We start from the raw sequence: 21,989 nt of genomic DNA, 5'->3' as shown, positions 1-21,989 counted from the left end.
TACAATAATAGCCAGAAGAGTTGAGCAACAGGATTTAATCGTTCTCTGCTCTTATTGTCTGCAGAAGGCAAAGGCTCTTCTATATGAAATAGAGCTTTGTGAAAGTATGAAAACGGATATAATAATTCTGTAGTTCAGCAGCTGCATACTTAATAGTAATCCATCCCATGCAGAAACCCAGCTTCATTATCTGCACAGGAAATAAATACAGTAGCTTTCCTCCTAGCACATCAATAATAAGATTTCTTTTGGACAAAGACAAATCATTGTAGCTTTCACACAACCACGCCTCCAAACACAGCCCAGTCATAGAATCGATTGGCCCATTTTACCATCTTGTTCCTGAACTGCTTAAAACTTTTGTCACAGAGAGTCTATATGAAAAAGAAAGTTGCTTTTTAATTTTTTTTTGCAAGTGCACTATTTACATTTGGGATGTGAAATGGTATAGCTTAGCAGTTTGTAATGCAGAGAGTCCTGTGGTCTCTTCAGTAGTGATGGATGCCCCTGCTAGCTGCCCGGAGCAACCATATAAAACTATATACAACTTCTGCCAGAATAATTCTTGTAGCCATCACTTGGTGGGGTTATTGTCTAATTTAGCCAGCCATGAAACATTTCTCCTTTCCTTTATACATTGGGAAGAAAGGCAGGGCTTTTTTTCAGCAGGAACACGGTGGAACGGAGTTCCGGCACCTCTTGAAAATGGTCACATGGCCAGTGGCCCCACCCCCTGATCTCCAGACAGAGAGGAGTTTAGATTGCCCTCCACGCCAGCGACACAGAGGGCAATCTAAACTCCCCTCTGTCTGGAGATCAGGGGGCGGGGCCACCGGCCATGTGACCATTTTCACCAAGGGCGATTTAAACTTTTAAAAACTCCCCCCTTGTTCCAGCTGACCCAAAGTGACATCATTGTGCAGTCCTAAGTTCCACCACTGAGTTCCACCACCTCTTTTCCCAGAAAAAAAGCCCTGAAGAAAGGTAAATCTGGTCAAGAGGTTGGGTGCTAAGTCTGAAGGTGACGTGCATGCTTTATGGAAAGGCTTTACTTGAACCCGTGAAGCTGTCTTACACCGACCCTTTAACCAGGTCAGCATTGTCTACTCTAACCGGCAGTTAGTGGCTTGCCAGGGTCTCAGATAGTGGTCCTTCATATCACCTATTACATGATCTTTTTAACTGGAGAGATCTGGGATTGGGACCTTCTGCATGCCAAGCAGAGGCTGTCCCATTGAGCCGCAGCTTTAACACTTCTAACAAAGCTGTAGCTTTGAAAATTATCAGTGCACAGTTTGATTTTTTTTCAGGTGCTGGAGAGGTCTTTCTCTCACCCATTAAGGCATTAGAAACTGGGGTATATCTGGGATTTGCAGGGTGTGTGTGTAAATATTAGGACTGGATGCAAATGAAAAAAATTCAGTTAAACATGGTACCCATGACTGAGGCACCACAGTACACAGCTTGACCTGACCGTATGTATGGATCTTGTTTGATTTAGTTAAGCCTGCCGTCCTCCTCCAAGGGCTTGTATCTTACTATATAAAAGGCTAACCGTGTTCCAGACAACTCACTTCCTACCCTGGTGTGCCTCCAGAGGGTGTTGCAGTGGAGGGAAGCCCAGAAGAAGCAGCCCATCCCTCAGAGAGCGCTCTGCGGCAGGAAGCCCATGCCAGGATCAAGTGCAGAGCAGGCAGCAATGCTCGCTCCCTGCCTTCACCCAGTTTGGAACAGGAGTGGAATAGGTGGCAATGCCTGCCCCACCCTTCACCCGGCCGAAATCAGGTGCAGAGCATGAGGCAATGCCCACCCCCTTCACCCAGCTGTGATCAGTAGCGGAACAGGTGGTAATGCCCCTTCACCTGGCAGGGATCAAGAGCAGAGCAGGTAGCAATGTCTGCCTCCCACCTTCACCCGGCCAGAATCAGTCACAGAGGAGGAGGCAATGTCCGCCTGCCCACCCTCCTCTTTCTAGAGCCCGTTGTATTTTTTTCCCACAACAGGCATTGTTACTAGTAATATTATAAAAAAGCTGTCCAATACTAAAAACGGTTTTTGCAATAACACTTGACCACAATAAAGCACAGACAACAGGTAGCTCCACTGCTATTTCTCTCTCTCACACTGTTACCAGAACTGCTCTTTATTATAATGGGGAATTAGCTATAGCAGTCTGTAACTTAAAATTAAGCGGGGATCATAACCTATGTATACGGAGGTCCCGATCCCAGACACTCTAGTGAAAAAGAGGCAGACAACAAATAGGTTCCAAACACGTGTATTTAGTGTGGCGTAAGCCTAGCTTGCACAATCATACAAGAAACACACAAGATCTAGGAAATACAGAGGATGAAATACAGAGACGTTCGCATTAGCTGGTTCCCAACGATGATAGGGGGAATACTCACTTATCCTGGAGCGAAGCAGAGACACAGCAGCGAGGGTGGCCCAATGCCAGCACTGGGACCACAGACAGACAGCAAGGAGGTCTGGATAGGGAATGGCCGAGGCACCAAGTGGTCTGGGAGACCAGCTTAAATACCCCAAAACGTACCCTGGGGCTGGTGCTGTACTTGGTGGTTCTCACAGTTTAAAACAAAGGTTCTAATGGGCTACTGAATGGCTTGGATGGGCCACTTTGGTAATCAGATTGTGATAAGTGACACCTCAGGAAGAGGGGACAAAAGAGGGAGGGGGAAATCCAAGTGGGCTGAAAGGATGTTCCAGCGGACAGGGCTTGTCCTGATGTCATCAGCTCTGGAATGCGGAGGTTTCTTTGAGATGCATTCTCTAAGTGCTTGGGATGGTCGGCACTTAGTTCTTCTCCGGGGCGGCTCCTAAGATATGCAGAGCGGGGCGAGGTACTCTCACTGCGGACGTGGTGTGCCCGCTTCGCCGAAATGGCTTCCCAAAGCAGTCTTCTTCCCAGGGTCTTCTGGCTGCCTAAGAACATGGATGCCGGCTGGGCATAGCTGGGGCTGGATAGCAGGCTGCCCGGTAGCGAGGGCAAGCTCGGGGGCCGGCTCGCGGGAGGCTCCAGGCGGGAACTGATCAGGGAGCGCCTAGCCAGGCTCGCTGGAGGTTTCCCCGGCAGGCGCCCGGCTGCTAGCAGCGGCTTGGGCCCATATGAGGCAGGCTTCCATGGAGGCAGGGGGAACAACACTTTAAAACACAGTCCAAGGCAAAGAACAGGCACGGTCCGTGGTAGATGGCACTGCAGGCACGGGGCACACAGTCCAAACGCACACTGGGAAGTCCAGATACAGGTCAGGGCAGGGTTGCCCAGAAAGAGAGTCCTTTGTGCAGTTATCCAAACATGGAGTCAGTAAACTACACAGTCTATAGCAGCAGCAGGGTAATTGACACGCAAGCAGGAAACTGACACGTGTATCAGAGCACACACTGCAAAGCAATCTTTGTGTAGCAGCAGTGAAACAGTAATGCAGGAAGCTTTAACACAGTTCATAGCAGGCTTTAAAGCAGGGGAGGGGGCCTACTTGGCAACAACACACACACACACACACACTCTTAAATGGAGTCAGGGTAATCTTTGGTTGCTAGCTGTGTATCTCCCTGCCATTCCCCCAGTCTTTCCCACCTTAAGTAATGGTTAAGGAACATGAGAACTGAGTGTAAACAGACCACATTAATAGAGGAAAGGGGAGTCCCCCCCCCCGTTTTTAAAACTGTAAGAGGCTTTTCCTTTCTTTGCATCAGTATATTCTAGATTACGCCCTGACGCTGTGTAGGGGCATGGGCTTTTTCTAACACAAATGGCTCAGCACCTGTGATTGCCACGATGTCCTCATTCATTCAGAACAGGAAACCTGCACCACAAATGGCAAGCGTCTCAAGGCTTAGAGCTTCCAGTGTATTAATATTCCGTGCAAGAAATCAAGCCGACAGCCGTATCACAAACAAATGTTATTCATTTTGTCACCAGCCAACTCTCTGACTGCACACTGTCCCCCTAAGGAGCGATGGTCACACAGCAGTACTAATAGCGCCCGTGTTCTCTTGCGTGGAAGGGCAGTGGTGCTTATCAACTGCTCCTGGCTTATGCTTTTCGATAGGCACTGTCTCTTCTGCAGCCGTGGTGGAATGAAGAAGAAAGAGTTTACTCTTCAGTCAGCTGAGTCAGCAGCAGTGAGTTCCACAGCTCAGCAGAAATAATGATAAACAGTAATGTGCTATGAGAGTTCAAAAAGAGAGTGAGAAATGGAGTCGTTGTTCTTTAAAGATTGGTTTACAAACAGCCTAAGGGTGTAAATTTTACAGATCTGGTAGGGCAAAGGAATGGTCCCAAGCTTCCCATGAACCTGCCTTATAGGCCAAGCTAGACCCTTAGTCTTTCAAGTCCAGTATTGTCTGTTCTGACTGGCAGCAACTCTCCAGGACCTTGGGCAGAGGTGAGGTCAAAACATCACCTACTTTCTCATCTTTTTAACTGGAGATGCTGGGCCCAGGGACCACCTGGAGATTCTCTTCCATGCCCCCGCCCAGCTCAACTGCCTTTAATTTGTACTGGGGCCAGTATGAAGTACTGCAAAATAAGGGGGCGGGGGGTAGAGAGATCCTGTATGTATTTATACCACGGCCTACATTGAAGGTTACATCAGTCACTTTTTTTATTCTGCCGTTCGTCTAAGGAATTCAGGCATACAAGGTTCTCCCTTACCTTCTTCATCCTCACAACAAACTTGTGAGGTCAGTTTGGCAGACAGAGAAGGAGCGGTTTATTGGTCTAAGGTGAGCTACGTGGCCCAGTAGGGATTTGAACCCAGATAGGATCAGATTGCAAGATGTCTTCCAGTGCGACGTGAGCAGGGCTTTTTTTCTGGGAAAAGAGGTGGTGGAACTCAGTGGGTTGCCCTCGGAGAAAATGGTCACATGGCTGGTGGCCCCGCCCCCTGATCTCCAGACAGAGGGGCGTTTAGATTGCCCTCCACACTGCTTGGCGACACGGAGGGCAATCTCAACTCCCCTCTGTCTGGAGATCAGGGTGCGGGGCCACCAGCCATGTGACCATTTTCTTTTTTTCTTTTTTTTTAATTTTTTTTATTGGGTTAGAACATTAATATTTTTACATTACATTACATTCAATTTTCCCCTAATTTTTCGTTTCTAACCCCCTCCCTTTCCCCCCCTTTTGTTGACTTCCAACAGCTTTCCCACCCTCTGTCCCTTTTCCCTTACTTCTATTAACTTCCTCTGTCTAAAACAAATATATATTCTCCATTATATTAAGCAGTATATCTTTAACTCTTTTGCTTATTATACATCCAAACTATACTTCTTTAGATAAACAATTTATCCCATTTTCCAGTTTTGAATATTTCTATATATCATAAACCATAAAAATTTCCCACATTTAAATCAAACAATTTGATTTGTTCTCTATATATTAATCATTTCTTCTTTTTATAGTATTTCTATATAACTCATCACATAGTCAGTCGTTTTAACTCTTCTATACATTCAGTTTGGTGCATATAAGTCTTCTCAAGTAAAAAAAAAATTATTGTTAATTACTCAATCCTCATGTTTAAACCGTTAATTATTCTCTATCAATATTCTATCAATTAACCTTTACATATCTATATATATCTCAATCAATTAATTAATCTAACTGCTTATAATTTCACATTTCTCTTCCTCCCCCGGTAAAGTCACCCCTCTCTTTTATGCTTTTATTGTACTTCAGTAGTTCTCAAACTGCCACAGTTTTCCTCCCACCTCCCACTTCTTCTCCAGATATTGTTTCAGCTTCTCCCAGTCTGTGTTAAACTGCCCTGAGTCCAGATCTCTCAGTTTTCTTGTCATCTTATCCATTTCAGCCATATACAGCAATTTGTAGATCCAATCTTCAATAGTTGGCACTTCTTGTACTTTCCATTTCTGCGCATACAAAAGTCTAGCTGCTGCAGTCATATAAAATATCAACGTCCTATGATGGGCTGGAATTCCCTCCATTCCCAAGTTTAGCAGCAGGAGTTCTGGGTTCTTATTTATTTGAAACTGTAAAATTTCACTCATTTCTCTTATTATTTCCCCCCAGAACTGCCTAGCTACCTCACACGACCACCACATATGATAGAGGGAGCCCTCATGCTTCCTACATTTCCAGCATTTATTAGAAGTGTTCAAGTTCCCTAGCGCAATCTTCTTTGGTGTCATGTACCAACGATAAATCATTTTGAAAATGTTCTCTTTAATATTAATACATGTCGTTATCTTCATTGTAGTTTTCCACAAGTATTCCCATGCCTCCATTGTTATTTCTTTGTTGAAATTTATAGCCCATTTCACCATCTGTGTTTTAACTATCTCATCCTCAGTGTACCATTTCAACAGTACTTGGTATACCTTGGATATTCTTTTCTTGTCTTCTTTAAGAAGGGTCTGCTCTAGTTCCGAGTTCTCTGTTCGTATGCCCCCTTTTGCAGAGTCCGAATTGTATAAGTCTCTAATCTGTCTGTACTGGAACCAATCATAGTTAGGTGATAGTTCCTCCTGCGTCTTTATTCTAAGTTTAGATACTTCAGTTTTAGTTATTTCTTTGTACGTTAAACATTGTTGTTCATTATCAACAGCTCTCGGATCTATCACCTCATATGGAACCACCCACAAGGGGGTTCCTTCTTGTAGGTAAATTCTGTACTTCTTCCAGATTGTATATAAACTTCTCCTTACAAAATGATGCAGGAACATCGAGTTGACCTTTACTTTGTCATGCCATAGGTATGCGTGCCATCCAAAAAATTTTTTATATCCCTCTAGGGCTAATAGTTTCTTATTCTTTAATGTCATCCACTCTTTTAACCAAACTAGGCAGATTGCATCATGATAAAGTCTCAGGTTGGGCAGTTGCATTCCGTCTCTTTCCTTTGCATCTTTTAGAACTTTTACTTTCACTCGAGGCTTCTTGCCTGCCCAAACAAAATCTGATATTTTCCTCTGCCATTTTTCAAATTGTTTAGAGTCTCTGATGATTGGTATTGTCTGTAGCAAAAACATTACTCTTGGTAACACATTCATCTTAACTGCTGCAATCCTGCCCAACCATGACAAATTCAGTCTATTCCATTTGATCAAGTCTCTCTCTATCTGAGTCCATAATTTTCCATAATTATTCTTGAACAAATCTATATTTTTTGCAGTCAGCTCAACTCCCAAATATTTCACCTTACTAGTTACTTCACAGTCCGTTGTTTCCATTAACAATTGTTGTTTCTGCTTAGTCATGTTTTTGCATAATATCTTTGACTTCTTTTTGTTAATGAAGAAACCTGCCAAGTCACCAAACTCCTTGATCTTATCTATCACTTTTGGCATGTTCTCCAATGGATCTTCTACAATTAACATTATGTCATCTGCAAATGCTCTAACCTTGTATGAATAATCCTTTATTTTTATTCCTCGTATTTCCTCATCTTGTCGTATTTGTATCATCAGAATCTCCAATACTAAAATGAACAACAATGGAGATAACGGGCAACCTTGTCTTGTTCCTTTACTAATCGTCAATTTCTTGGTCAGTTCATCATTCACTACAATTGCTGCAGTCTGGTCTCTATAAATTTCTTTAATTGCTCTGATGAATCTTTCTCCCAGTTGTAGCTTTTCCATAGTGGCAAACAAAAAATCCCAGTTTAAATTGTCAAACGCTTTTTCAGCGTCTACAAAGAAGAAACCAACCTCTTTATCACAACGCTTGTCATAGTATTCAATAGCATTGATCACTGTCCTTAAATTGTCTCTTATTTGTCTGTCCGGCAAAAAACCTGCTTGTTCTTCCTCTATGACTTCCGAGAGCCACCCCTTCAGTCTCTCCGCCAATATCTTCGCAAAAATTTTATAATCATTGTTAAGTAATGATATAGGCCTGTAATTTTTCACGTTAGTCAGATCTTGGCCCTCTTTTGGGATCAATGATATATTCGCTTCACTCCAAGTGTCTGGAATTCTTTGATCCCTAAAAACTCCGTCCATCACCTCTTTTAGGAATGGTGCCAGTTCGTTGGCCATTGTCTTATAAAATTTAGCCGTAAGTCCATCTGGCCCTGGCGCCTTTCCTAGATTTGCGGATTGTATTGCCTTACTTATTTCCTCATCAGTTACTTCACTGTTCAACTTATTTCTCCAAGCTTCCGAGATCTCTGGAAGTTTGGTTTTCTCCAAATATGATGCTATTGATTCTTTGGTTACTTCTTTTTTATTATACAGCTTAGCATAGAATTTATAAAAGGCTCTACTAATGGTGGCCTGCTCCAGGTACGTTTTATTTTCTTCACAGATTTTATTTATTATTTTCTTTTCCCTTTTCTTCTTCAATTGCCATGCCAAATATTTCCCGGGTTTATTAGCACCCTCAAAAGCTTTTTGATTCAGTCTTTTAAGGTTCCACTCAAATTCTTTATTACTCATTGCTGTTAACTGTTCTTGAAGAATTTTGATTTCCTGATGTATTTTCTTTTTCCCTGGTCTCTTTTTTAACTGTACTTCTTTGGCCTTTATTTTCTCCTCAATCTCTTGTCTTTTCTCCTCCTTCTTTTTCCTTGCTCTGCCATTTAAGTCCATTAGTATGCCCCTTACAACCGCCTTGTACGCGTCCCAAACTTTACTGGTTGGTACTTCTTTATTCACGTTGTATTGTATAAAAAACTTTGTCTCTCTTCTCAATATTTCCATATTCTCACTTTCCTGTAACAAGTCCTCATTTATTCTCCAGGCTTTCCTTTTTCTCCTTTTTCCAAATTTCCACATAATTGGATTGTGATCTGAGCCTACCATCGGCATTATTTCTACCTCCTTAGTCCATAACGCTAAGTCCTTTGAGGCCCAGATCATATCAATTCTTGATAATGTAAGATGCCTTGCAGAATAAAAAGTAAACTGTTTGGTTTTAGGATATTCTCTCCTCCATACGTCTTCGAGAGTCTCTTGTTGAATCAACTCAAAAAAAAGCTTTGGCAATAGTCCTCTTTTCTTTTGTGCTGTTGTAGTCTTTTTGTCTAGTTCCAAATCTGTCACTCCATTGAAATCTCCAGCAAGAATTATCTGGTCATATACAAGATCGTCCAAATGCTTCCTTAAATCCTCAAAGAAGCTTTCCTTTGCACCGTTAGGTGCATAAAGTCCGACTACCAACACTCTCTTTAAATTCCAATTACATTCCACTGCTACAAATCTAGCTTCAACATCTCTCATAACAAATTTTGGCTGCAGCTCCTCTTTTATGTACAACACCACTCCTCTTTTTTTCTTGTTAGAGGCCGCTACAAATTCTTTGCCCAATTTTCCAGATTTTAAATATTTTACATCCTGTTTTCTAATATGGGTCTCCTGCAAACAAACAATATCACATTTTTGTTTTAGTAGCCAATGAAAAATATTTTTCCTCTTATTCGGTGAGTTTAGTCCATTTACATTCCAAGATAATACATTACACTCCATATTCATGGTTTTGTTGGTAAGTCTTTTTCATTGTCCTTGATAAATCTCTCCATCTCCCGCTCAGATCTGATGCGTTTTTTTGCCCCTCCAAACTCAAAGGACACTCCTTCCGGTAACTCCCATCTGTATCTGATATTCATGTCCTTCAAAGTCTGAATTAGCACTCTATATTTTTTCCTGTCCAGTAACACTGATCTGGGCAGTTCCTTCATTATGATAATCGTCTTGCCATCAATCTCCAATGGATCTTGAAATTGTTTTGTCACAATCCTCTCTTTCATGTTTCTAGTTGTAAACTGCACAATCACATCTCTTGGTAGTTTCCTCTGGGTTGCAATTCTCGAGTTCACACGGTACGCCACATCTAGGATAGCCACAATTTCCTCCTCCTCCTTCCCCAGGTAATCAGCCAACACCTCAGTCATCTGTTCTTGCGCTGACTTCCCTTCCACTTCTGGCAGACCACGAAAACGAAGCTGCTTCTCCATGTGTTTAGTTTCTGCAACTGACATCCTCCCCTTCACCAGTCTCATCTCTGTTTGTTGCGTGTCTATTAAATTCTCCATCGCGTCTTCTACTGTTTTAACTCTCTGCTGCGTTCCTTGTAATTCACTACTAATCGTTTCCACACCTTTTTTCACTTCTGACAGCTCTGACTTTACTGTCTGTGTAACTTCTTTGACCTCTTTAATAAGCTCCAATTTCGTGTCCTTAAGTTCTTTCATCATGTCTATAAGTTTTTTGTCCAAATTTTCTATTGCCGATTGCCACTCTTTTTTCGACATCGTGGGGCTTGCTTTAGCTCGCTCCCACGAATCTGCTCTCTTCCTTAGCTCCGTGGCGTATATTTAAACGTTTTCCTTTTTTTCAAATGTCCCAATCTTTGCCAAAATTAATTTTTTTGTATCCAAAATGTCGGGCGTCTTTTCTCTATGGTTTCTCTATGTTATTGTAATCCAAGATGGCCTACTTCCTCTTCCGCTGAAGCCGCGACCCTTCCCCTTTCAAAAATGGCGATTCCCTACTTCCTGTCCGTCGGCAAGGGCCGCTTCCCTCCAGCCACTCTATTGTTGTTACGCACTTCCTGTCTCACGTCTTCCCACAGCAGGTCTCGCGATGGTGTCTTTTTCCCACAGCTCCAAAACCACAGGTATTCAAAACAATAGTCCGATTTTTGCAATAACTTCTTTAAATTTAGTCTCTTTTAAAATACAACTCCTGCCGAGTCTTCACCTCCTTTTCACTAGTCTGTTGCAGTTTAAAAATCTACTTTCTTTCCTCTCTGTTTTTATCAATCTGTCCCGTTTCAAGAGATAGCAATCTTTACCTTCTCTTCAACTTTCTCGGGTTGTAATCGCTGTTTCGATCTTAAATTCTCCTCTCGACTTCCCTCCCCGATCGAAGCTTGGGTATGTAGGTCTTATGCCAGCCGAATTGGCCCCAAAACTGCCGCAGAGATTATAGCCGACCCGTCGCAAGGTGGGACCTCAAGGATCGGGGGGGAGACTCCTTGAGTAGAGCCCCCCCTTGTCCGAGATCTAGCTCACCCTAGGGTCTTGAGCGTTCTTTGCCTGCTCCCCGCCTGAGAGCAGTCGGCCGCGGGTTATTTTCACCCCTCCGGCCGGTTAAAACGGCAGTCCGGTCAGCTCCGCAAATGGAGCTGCGTTAGACCTCCATGAATCCCAAACCGGAAGTCACCATTTTCAAGAGGTTCTGGATCTCCGTTCCACCTCATTCCCGCTGGAAAAAAGCCCTGGACATGAGTACTTGCAGCAGGAATGCTCTACCTGGCCTGACCTTTCTCCCCTGACATCCAAGGCTGTAATTGTCCACCGTATAGCATGTAGCCTTCCCTACCTGTGAAATATAGCTTTCTTGGGCAGAGGGGATTCCATCCCACAAGTACATGAGCAGAGCATTGGAAGACTGACTTCATGGAAACAGGCGTGATGGGCAGGGGAAAGAGATACTAAAAAGGAGAGCTTTTGTGGGGAGTGGGTTTCTGAGCCTGCCCATGCTAAAAAGGAAACCTCTCTGCCCGAGTGACCTAACCTCGCTGTCCTGCTGCCCCACCGTAGTATGTGAGCAAAGAGAGGCAGGAAGCATTGGCACCTTTGCTCTCTACGTGTGCGTCCTAGCTTGAGGAGTCCTTTCAAAAAGAAACAAAAAATGTTGGTACTATGAGGGGTTTCATGCTGATCCAGCAAGCAGAACTTCTGCATCCCATTTGGGGGTCCCAATTGATGGACTGAAGACGACTGCTCTTAAATATGCTCCTCTGGCTGTGAATTTTGGTGAAAGCCCTGCAGAAATGAGCAAACAGTCCTCGGAGGAACTTTTATCCACTTTTGTGTAGATCTGTAAGAGGAACACGCGATAAGCTGCCAAAGAACCCTTGCGTTCTCTGGTGGATGGTTTGAAAGCCACTGATCTAGACCTTTCTTCCTATTAGCTCCTGGGGCTTTCAGCCTCAGGTAAGCTGTACCATGGCAGCCATGGGTGTAGATAGGATTTGGCTCCCAACACCTGTCTTGGGTTGGACAGCTTTTTGGATTTAGCAGCTGAACGCCTAGAAGGTGAGCTTGCTTCAAACAGGTCAACACACACTTCATTAATGTGGAGTTCTGATTTTGGTTTTAATGAAATTTATGTAACTGTCTTTTTAAATTCCCGGTGCTGGGACTTTGAAGTGCAGGTCTTTTGTGTGTTTTAGTTTAGCTGAAAATTACGAAGCCAGTCATTTCAGTACTTCCTTTCCCATCTCAGTCTTGTTTATTCTTAGCCACTAGAAGAAAAGCAAAATGTCCAGAATTGCATTTGTGAAGTTGCTTTTAACAAAGGGCATTTTGAACCCCTTGTGTGTGAAAAATTGCCTTTTATTTGCGATCAGATCAGATGGACCATCAAACTGTTCTTCAGAATAGCAAGATGTGAAGCAAGAGGAAAATATGTTTTGCTTTTTATGAAACGTGGAGGTCTTGGCTGCAAAAACTTGCAAAAAACCCTGGACTAAACAGGGCACATTTGTACCTGGCAGTTCAGCATAGTTTTTATTTGGCCTGTCTCCCCTTCTTAATTTTGTCAAGTCCACAAAGATGTGCCTTTCCCTGGAAATTCTTCTTTGCCCCTCCCTCTTTCTAGAACAGCTGAGTTCAGAGAAGGATTTTCACATGTGCAAGGGGAAGGGGGTTAGAAAGCCTAACCCTAGTGCAAATGCATCTTCAGTGTGCTCAGGAGCATTGCTCACACTAGATATTTTGATTGCTTTCATGTGACTGTGTTGTTAATGATGTGTGTTTTCTTCTTTTGCAGATTGGTTGCAAGGAGGAGCTGCCCACTGCTGTGCCTCTATCCGTGTAGGGGCTTTTCAGCGGGAAACTGAAGGAGTGAAGCTGTCCACAGGCCGTAACTTGGCACACTTCCATGGGGACTGTTCCAGATCCTCTGATACCTGCTAGGCTTTCGTTGGTTGCCGCTCCAGAGGAGAAAAATGGCCTGAGAGATTCACAGTCTCCTAAACACCTGTGCAAGCAAGCAAGTGTGGAGACAAACAGTAATGGTTTTCCTCTCACTGCCAAGGCACAACCTGCTGGGGATCATATGCTTGACACCAGCTGTGCCACGGTAGCGGATGAGTCAAAGGATGAGCAGCACGGTGGGCATGACACTAACCAACCAAGCATGTTTTCTCCTGGATCTTTTAGCCCATCCGAAGAAGGCCATCTGGCTATTCTGGAGTCTGCAAGTAACTCTGAACAGGAAGGCAGTAAGGGTTCCAGAATCCAGGCTGTAGCGGAAGGCTGTACTCCGGTGCAGCCAGCAGTCAAGGGGCTCGCTACTCAGGAAGCCAATGAGATTGTGCAGAGTGGCGACAGAGGGCAATTCTGTAGAGCCACGGATAAGGCAAATTCCACCCCCAGAGATGGTGTCGAGGGCAGTGAAGCTACCCAGGGTTGTATTTCTCCATGCCTTCAGTCTACTGCTCATCAGGCTTCTCCAGTAGTGAAAGAAACTGTAGGTGAAAAGACTGGTCCTGAGAGAATCCATCTGTTAGTGAAGGAGTCTGCTGTTCCTGATCTTGGGGTCCAGCCCCCTGTTTGCTTGGGTTCAGAGCCAATGGATCGAAAGGATGCAAGTCCCCATCTCGGTGCTGAGGCTATGCCGGGAAAGGTCCTTCAACCCCACCTTGAGAGCACACCAGAGCCTCCGGGCAAGACAGAGACTGAAGAAAAGGCAGTGTCACCGCTTTCAAAATTCAAAGACACGGGTACCATGACAGTGCAGATGGATCCCAGGTCTGCGGCTGGGGAGGTAGTGCGCAAGGACCGTCAAGATGCTGAGGTCCAGGCTGTGGTCAGTGTGGAGAACAAATCTGCTTCCACCAGCCCCACGATCTTGGCGGCGTTCTTAACGGAGAATATGCATCCTGGGACAAAACAGCAAGAGCCGTTGCACGTTATTTATACAGGAGCTGGTGGGAAGGAACCATCTGACATCGTGGACGGTTTTGCACCTCTGCTCCAAATAGCTCCCCCTGTGGGCATTATGCCAGAAGTGCATATTCAGGCAACAGCCACGGTAGATACATCAGGAACACAGAGTGTCAGGCTACAAAGTGACCCAGTGGGAATGCATGATACCGTCTCCTCAGCTTTGTCAGGCAGCGGGAAGCACCCGTGCTCGCTGACCTCCTGTCGCACTCAAGATACATCAGTCAGCAGGACAGAAGCACAAAAGGCCACTGCAGCTAGCAATTATGGTGATGTTTCCCAGCAACCGTCAGATGTTTCGGTCTTGTTGAAGACCAGACCTGTTTACCAGATTACTGTCAACAGCAGCAGTCAGTCCGTGGCTCCTCTGCAATCTGTGAACGTCGAAACCAAGCTACCTCCCTCGGCCATTCTCTCTGAATTTGATAGCAAACATCAGGATCCTGAGCCCTGTGTCGCAGGAAATCGCCAGGCATCTCCATCTTGCCACCGGCTATCTGGACAGGCCATATGCACTGTTATTGGCACTCATGATAGCAAGCGAGGGCATCACTTGCAGATCCAGACTGTTGGTGATCCTGCAGCTGGTGCAAGGAGTTCCCACGTGGATGTAAAACCAAAGAGGGAAGAAAAGTTCATCCCTCTTTGTCCGAAAGAGCAGGAGATTAGTAAAGCAGAAGCAACTGCTGGGCCCCAGGTAGGATGTAGTCCTGGTGCAGGGAAGAGAGAACAGCATAAACTTACAGAGCATAACAAAGAGGCAAAACTGTCCGGCAGTCAGGGACTGACAGCCGGTCTGGAGTCCGAGTCACGTAGAAGCCCCGTCCCTGGGAGAGGACTTCGAGTTGCCAAAGGCAGTGACGTTACAAAGGAAGCCAAACTTGATAAAACGATGGCACCTGCTCAGCACAGATTCAATCTTAGTGGAAATAAGAATGAGTCCAGGCCAGCCACTGAGGCCAAAGTGCAGCTCAAGCAGTCTAAACGTGTCAGGGATGTCGTGTGGGACGAACAAGGTATGACCTGGGAAGTTTATGGGGCTTCTCTCGACCCAGAATCCTTGGGGATCGCTATCCAGAACCACTTGCAGAGGCAGATCAGAGAACACGAGAAACTGATTAAATCCCAGAACACCCAGAACCGGAAATCCATTTCTTCAGATACATCGTCAAATAAAAAACTGAAGGGAAGGCAACACAATGTTTTCCAGTCCATGCTGCAGAATTTCCGACGACCTAATTGCTGTGTCCGCCCCACGGCTTCTTCTGTGTTGGACTGAATGGGGAATGTGGGTGGGAAGGTGGTGTTCGTTCATTTGTATCCATTTTATATGTGCGTGCACAGAAAATCCATGGCAAATGAGCACTGAAGTCCAGCTGTGTTGCTTGAGATTCTGATACAGCACCCGGGGTTGAGGTGGTAATGACAACTGATGATGCCACCTGTAGTCATTGCCTCTTATCTGTCTTTATTCTGGCATCGGCACACACAGCTTTTGCTTTAACATTGAAGTCCTTGGCCACAGTCTGTTGCCAAATGAAAAGAGAAGTACTCAATGAAGCACAAATTAAAATTGTCAGTATACTACAGCAATCCTGGTTGTTCTAGAGACAAAAGCAGGAGAAAGCGTTGGAACACACACACCCCTCCCCCTTTAAAGGTGGCTGTTGAAGTCCTAATAGAATCCTATACATATTTTTAAATAATGTGAATAATTCAACAGTGCTTTGGTCAGTGTTGCAGACATTCCCGAAAATGGGGTAAGGAGGGAGGCATAAATTCAATGGACTTGAATTGGCGTCCAAAAAGTAAGAAAGTTGTTTTTTTCTTAAATCCCTAAATGCTTTGACAGATTTTTAAAGGCCTCTAAGAGCATAGAGGGGGGGGGAGAGAACGATTGGTCCCTCTACATTATTCTGATTGGCAGTGACTCTCGAGGGTCTCGGGCAGGGTAAAGTCTTTCCCATCACCTGCTGCTTGAGATCTGCCAGCTTTGGAGGTGCGTGGGACATTCTGCGTGTTGTGCAGATGCTGTCTTTGGCTGAGCCGCGGTCCCACCCTGTCTCCATGATACTTGCAAACTCTTTGTATTCTAGTAGAACATGGCTTGCTCTGAGAAGTAAATAGCCCGCTCTGAGAAGGATTGCCAAAGCCAGTCTGCTCGTCTCCCACAATAAGAGGCTCAAAGAGGAAGTAAACCTTCCGGCCAGCGAGCCAGAACATTACAGCAGCGTTGTGGCACAGGGCTTCAGTGTGGATTCTGTTGGGGGCCTCTAGGAACCGTTGACAACTCTGCCATCTTAAAGGTGCTTAGGTTTGGGATGTGCATGGGCCTTAGAAATTCAACTCCCAACAAATTTCAATGGGTGCCGGATTTCCTTTATATTTTTGGACTACTACATGAGATTTTTTGACTGTAATTTCTTCATTAATGCATTCATGTGACTGATATTAATATTTGGGGGGGGAGTCTTTCATTTGGTACTTCTGCACAGAAGTGAAGAACTTCCTTTTGCTTCTAAACACAGAGAATTATAAAGATTAGGAATGCTGTGATTAGACTTCTGAAATTACCAACAGACATAGCAGAGGCACTGGGTTGGATCCAAATAGCTTGTCCCCTGGTGAAAAAGGGAAGAAGAAAGTTCCCTTTGACCACCAAAAAAGCTACACTGGAGATCATGGCACCTGTGTGGACAAAAACCCTGCAGGCTGGGGGCTGTAATGAGGAGGGGAACTGGCTGAGATTGAGTGAAAAAGCTGGCTGGATCTGACCCACAGGTGCAAAGTCCAAGTGTGAAATAGCTTTGTGTGGCTGCCAAACTTGGATTTTTAAAAAGGTCATTGGAGATTCAAATCATCATGCTGTGTTTTGTGAAGGTGTTGATTAATTTTTACACGGAACAAATAACGTTCTCATCTTGTGAGGGTAAAGTTTTAATGTATGTTCTAGAGCAAAGTTTCGAAAAGGGTCAAGTGGCCCTTCTTAAAGCGATGCTGTGGAAAATCCAAGATAGTTGCTAGAAAAGATACGTGCTGTTGTGTGAGTCATCTCTCCAGACCAAGAGTCAAGGTGCTTCTCACCTATCATTTCCCAGTCATTAATATATCAGAATTTGTGTCACACCTCTTATGCCGATTGCCATCTGTCTTCTATTTATAGATTTCTAGCGAGAATCCCCCACCTCCCAAGGCAGTCTGTTCCACCACTGAACAGCTGTTACTATTACATTTCTCCCATTATTGAGCCAAAATCTACTTTTACATTTTTTTTCACCCATTGCTTAGGGATATGCAGACCGAATGGGCTCCCATGTTGCTAACTCATGGGTCATTTGTTACATGCTGCCGGGATTGAGAATGGTTTCTCTGATACAGGGAGGCTCAGAGGCCCAGCTTGGAGAATGTTTGCATTCATGTTAGCCTTTTTTTTAAAAAAAAAATAAATCTTAACTTCACTATCCATTTCTACAGATTAATAGGAGAAACCTGGTTGGAAGGGCTTGAGAAACTGCTTTTATAACTGAGTAGATCTGGTAACAAGATTAAGAGAAAAAGAATGAGGAAGGTAAAAATGCAAACCACAGCTTCCAATCTAGTCTTTATCTGTTTTTTCTAATTCAAGAGAGCAAAAGTCACAATCCTGTTGAGTCAGGTGCAAGATCAACAATCTCCCTAGATGGACCAAAGAGATGTCTGCTCTGGAATAATTCTTGATCGGAGTCAAGTGGTGCATTTTCTTAATTATCCCAATCGAATTAGATCAGAATAGAATGGATTTCAGAGACACAATTCACAAATTGATTCTGGAGAATTTTTAGGGCCAAGCTTTGAAACCCTCTTCCCTCCAAAGCCAGGACTTCTGCCATGTCAATGATCTCCTCCCTCTTAAAGTACTCCTTTCATTTATATCCTGCTTTCCTTTTTACATGGGGTAAGTTGTAAGGCAGAGGAAAGAGTGCTCAACATGGGGTTGCTATTTTCAGCAGCAGCCCTGTGCTGCTAGAAAATGTGTTTCTGCCCTTGCAATGCAATATTTGCCTTTGCTCTAGAGTTTAAAGATGCTTCAGCTCTGCTAACAACATTCTCTGGAACTGATCATCCTACTGTCTACCCGTTCCAGTTTTCCATATCTCCTCATGCCTTCTATCCTCTGCTAACTTTGATTAATTTGTCAGTGGGACAGAAGTGCTAACTGGCATGGCTTGTACAGCCAGTATTGGCTGCTCAGAAAAAAATATTTGTGATAGTCCTTGGTGAAACGAGAATAACGTGAAAAACCTGCCAGGAGGATGAAATGCAGATGATAAACATAGTAGACATGAAATGCAGATAATAAGCATAGTAGACATACAGTACAATCCTAAGCAGTTATACCCATGGTTTAGCAGGATCTAACTCAGTTTAGGTTTACAATGTAAGATTTTCAAAGTTTCCTATGGAAGAAGTCAACAGACTGTTTAAGCCACACTATTCAGATTTTAAATGGGTTGAACACGAGAGAAGCGGGTGGGACTCAGCTACGAGGAACAGTGGAATATAAATATTTTAATAAACTGGCATAAACCAGATGTTAGCACATAGGATGTCAGTGATGGTTTGTCCTGTCGCACAATAAATGCCATTCAGACTGCTAACCTGTCCAGGGCTTACTTGGATGTCCGTGACAGTAAAGGCCATTTAGTCTGTAGTAGTGCAATAAGGTTTGAGTCCAGTAGTGCCATAGAGACCAACACATTTTTCCAAGGTGTAAGCTTTTTGTGAGTCAACAAAGTGAACTTGATTCATGAAAGTTTATACCCTGAGAATTTTTGTTGGCTTTTAAGGTGCTACTGGACTTGAAGGAAGACCTTAAAGCACAATTTAAAGATAAGCTGGCTGTAAAGGTCAGCAGGAGGTAAAGCATGCAAGTAACTACTGATGGAATAAATTGATAAAAGTTTGGAAATCTCTCCCTCTCACACACAAGTAATGCCAATAAGCCACCTCTGAAGTTTTGACATGGTTCGTTATTTCTTTCATCAGCCGCTCCATTTTCAAGCAAATTGATTTATTTACTTCATTTATGTCCCACTTTTCTTTCCAATGGGGATCCAGAGTTGATTATATCATTCTCCTCTCCATGTTATTCTCACAACAACCCTGTGAAGTAGGTTGGGATGTAAGAGTGTGGCTGGCTTCAGGACACCCAGCAAGCTTCAATGGCAGAGCAGGGATTCGAACCTGGGTCTCCCAGATCTTAGTCTGACACTCTAGCCACTACACCACGCTGGCTAGGGGTGAGATAGGAGGTTTGCTCATGACTAGAGAGAGAAAGAGGCCATCTCATCCTTAAAGCCGGGACTGCTTTTTGGGATGCATAGGCATTGTAACTCCTTATGCCTCCCAATTCAATTAAATGCCCTGGAAAGCATAAGGGACTACATGCTATGCCATTTCCATGCACACCAGCAGTAGTCGACACATCTGAGCATGCCCAGGAACATCTGGCTTAAAGGATACTCCCTACAAAGCTTATCTTTTGCTCTGCTTCCCGTCCACATTCCCAGGATCCCTCTCACCTTACAAAAGAAGTTTGCTTAGGATGGGGGAGGAAGGTTAGGCGCAAATTCCCCAGTGTTTGCTTTTGCTGGATTTTGTCAGAATAAAACTGCACGTACTGGAGCGTTTTCTGAGAATTCTCCCAGTTAGTTTGGGAAAACTTGATTAATTATAAGTAGAGCTTTTCCATGACTACCTAAAAAGAGCTCAATTTTAGCTGCTTTTTTTTTAAAAAAAGGTCTGAAATCCCTCTTGTTGTCAGTGTAACATCCCTGAATGTGAGACAAGTTGTTTTCCCCTCCCTGTTCTCTTTTCATGCTTGACGTTCTGGACGGTGCACATAGCTGTGCATTGGCTGGCAGCCATTAGCAGTACTGCTGGGATGCACTCAGATGTGCACCTGACCACAGTTTGCTCTATTGTTTGCCTTGCAGCAAAACAGAGTGTTTGGGGGGGGACATGCAGCTCATAGAATAATAATGATGGGAGGCAACTTCTGGGAAGGAGTGCCGTCCCTGCAAACTATCTTTGAAATGCTTGCTTTGGAAACCATCCTTTAAAAAAAAATTGTTCTCAAGCCTGCCAAAAATCTTAGCTGTCACCTTCATATTTTGGACCGACGACATCCACTTATTTTGTGAAAAGGTTTATATGGCTCACCTTGGAATTGTGCTCATTGAGCTTCCCAAGGATTCCAGCTAACTGGAGCTGCGTGACTGCAGACAGGGCTGCAAAAGAAATCCAGTAGCGAAACAGACGGGATACAAGTTTAGCCTAGTTTCAGGTGGGCAGCCATGTTGGTCTGTAGAAGAAGAGCAAGATTTGGCTCCAGTAGCACCTTAAAGGCCAAATGGATTTCCAAGGGATGAGCTTTTGAGAGTCAGAGCTCCCTTTGTCAGATAAGAGAAGTGGAAAGAGGAAGGACTCCTTCCTTTTTCCAGTCCTCGTATCTGTGTTTAGCCTAGAAAGAAAAGATTTCGGGCACAATCCACCCCCAAGGGGAACAACCACCCACACATGGATGTTATTTTAAATTGTATATGGCCAAAGGCGGTCGCAATACAAAGTTAAAAACAGTAAAAATAGAAATCTATCTTACAAGCATAAAAGATATTCCAAGTAAAGGACAGACAAGCTACACCTCCATGGGGCGGGTGCAGGTGGGAAATCATGCTCTTTGGAAGTCTCTTGACCCCTTGCACATGCCAGTAGCTATGCCTGTGTGAGCATGAACTGCATCCTAAAACCACAGTCCAAAACCACTTTACCATGTTTGACCATATATGCGTAAAACATAGAAGTGGTGGTGGTGGTTTTTTAAATGCCAATCACGCTAGCTTCTGAGTACTACTGCATTTTTGAAATTCTAACCAATAGTTCAGCTTACATCCAGCCCCCCCCCCCCCCCCGAGGAAGCTTGCAACACAAATGTTTAGGATTAAAGCTGCATTGGAAAGCATGACTACTTGGAAGTAAGATGTGCCTCCCAGTTAGGGTGTTGTGTTAGTGTAATTTGAAGAGTGCGTAACTGGAAAGTCAATTCCATTTCAATGAGATTGACATCCAAGGCTGTGCATTTAGGATTGAGGTGCTAATAGCCCCTTCTATTCCTGGGGCTTGTGCTCAGAGTTTTGGCCAGAGAAATATTTCCTGGGGTGGATATGTGTCATGCGGTACACTTTACCTTCATATTGTTGGGTCTGTAAGGAATGCAGCCAGTAAAAAGGTAGTATTGTCGAAGGCTTTCACGGCCGGAGAACGATGGTGGTTGTGGGTTTTCCAGGCTGTATTGCCGTGGTCTTGGCATTGTAGTTCCTGACGTTTCACCAGCAGCTGTGGCTGGCATCTTCAGAGGTGTAGCACCAAAAGACAGAGATCTCTCAGTGTCACAGTGTGGAAAAGATGTTGGCAGGTCCAACATCTTATATCTACTCTCCTGAGTAGATATAAATGACCTGCCAACATCTTTTCCACACTCTGACACTGAGAGATCTCTGTCTTTTGGTGCTACACCTCTGAAGATGCCAGCCACAGCTGCTGGCGAAACGTCAGGAACTACAATGCCAAGACCACGGCAATACAGCCCGGAAAACCCACAACAACCATAAAAAGGTAGTGTTATGAAAGGTATGCTAACCTTTTTGTGGTGTCTGAGAAAGGTGAGGAAACTTATGCTCATCTTTGTTAAGCCAGAATCAATGAATACATTGGGAGGGAATTCTTACAATGAGGGAGCCACGTTGTAAAAGTATGGGCTGTGATTGCACACCATTGCTGGGGCGGGGGGCAGCGTGTAACTTTCTATGCACATGGACACCTAATTCATTGGGTTTTTCCAGTGGAATCTGTGAATATATATATGGGCTTTGGATATGAACAGTGGTGATCCGGTTTAGCTGTTTCCATAGATGTTTGATGAAAGATGCCTTTTTAAAAATAATGTGGTTACTTTACCCCAAAAGATGTAGATGGTGGAGAAATCTTATTTCTGATTTTGGCCAA

The 21,989-nt window shown here is 44.1% G+C and overlaps 1 protein-coding gene across 1 annotated transcript in view; it reads left to right on the top strand.

The window, feature by feature from the left end:
- The window catches only part of GPRIN3 (GPRIN family member 3), a 58,110-nt gene extending 36,824 nt beyond the window's left edge, over positions 1-21,286 (top strand). Inside the window, exon 2 of the mRNA XM_054990402.1 lies at positions 12,769-21,286. Coding sequence (XP_054846377.1) covers positions 12,880-15,225 — 2,346 coding nt within the window. The 5' untranslated portion in view covers positions 12,769-12,879 and the 3' untranslated portion in view covers positions 15,226-21,286. The remainder of the gene's footprint in view (positions 1-12,768) is intronic.
- The last annotated feature ends 703 nt before the right edge of the window (positions 21,287-21,989 follow it).

This window comes from Eublepharis macularius, chromosome 10 (assembly GCF_028583425.1).
Source record: "Eublepharis macularius isolate TG4126 chromosome 10, MPM_Emac_v1.0, whole genome shotgun sequence".
In the NCBI taxonomy this organism is placed as follows: Eukaryota; Metazoa; Chordata; class Lepidosauria; order Squamata; family Eublepharidae; genus Eublepharis; species Eublepharis macularius.
Note: the sequence above shows the minus strand (reverse complement) of the source record. Positions and strands in the feature narration are given on the sequence as shown.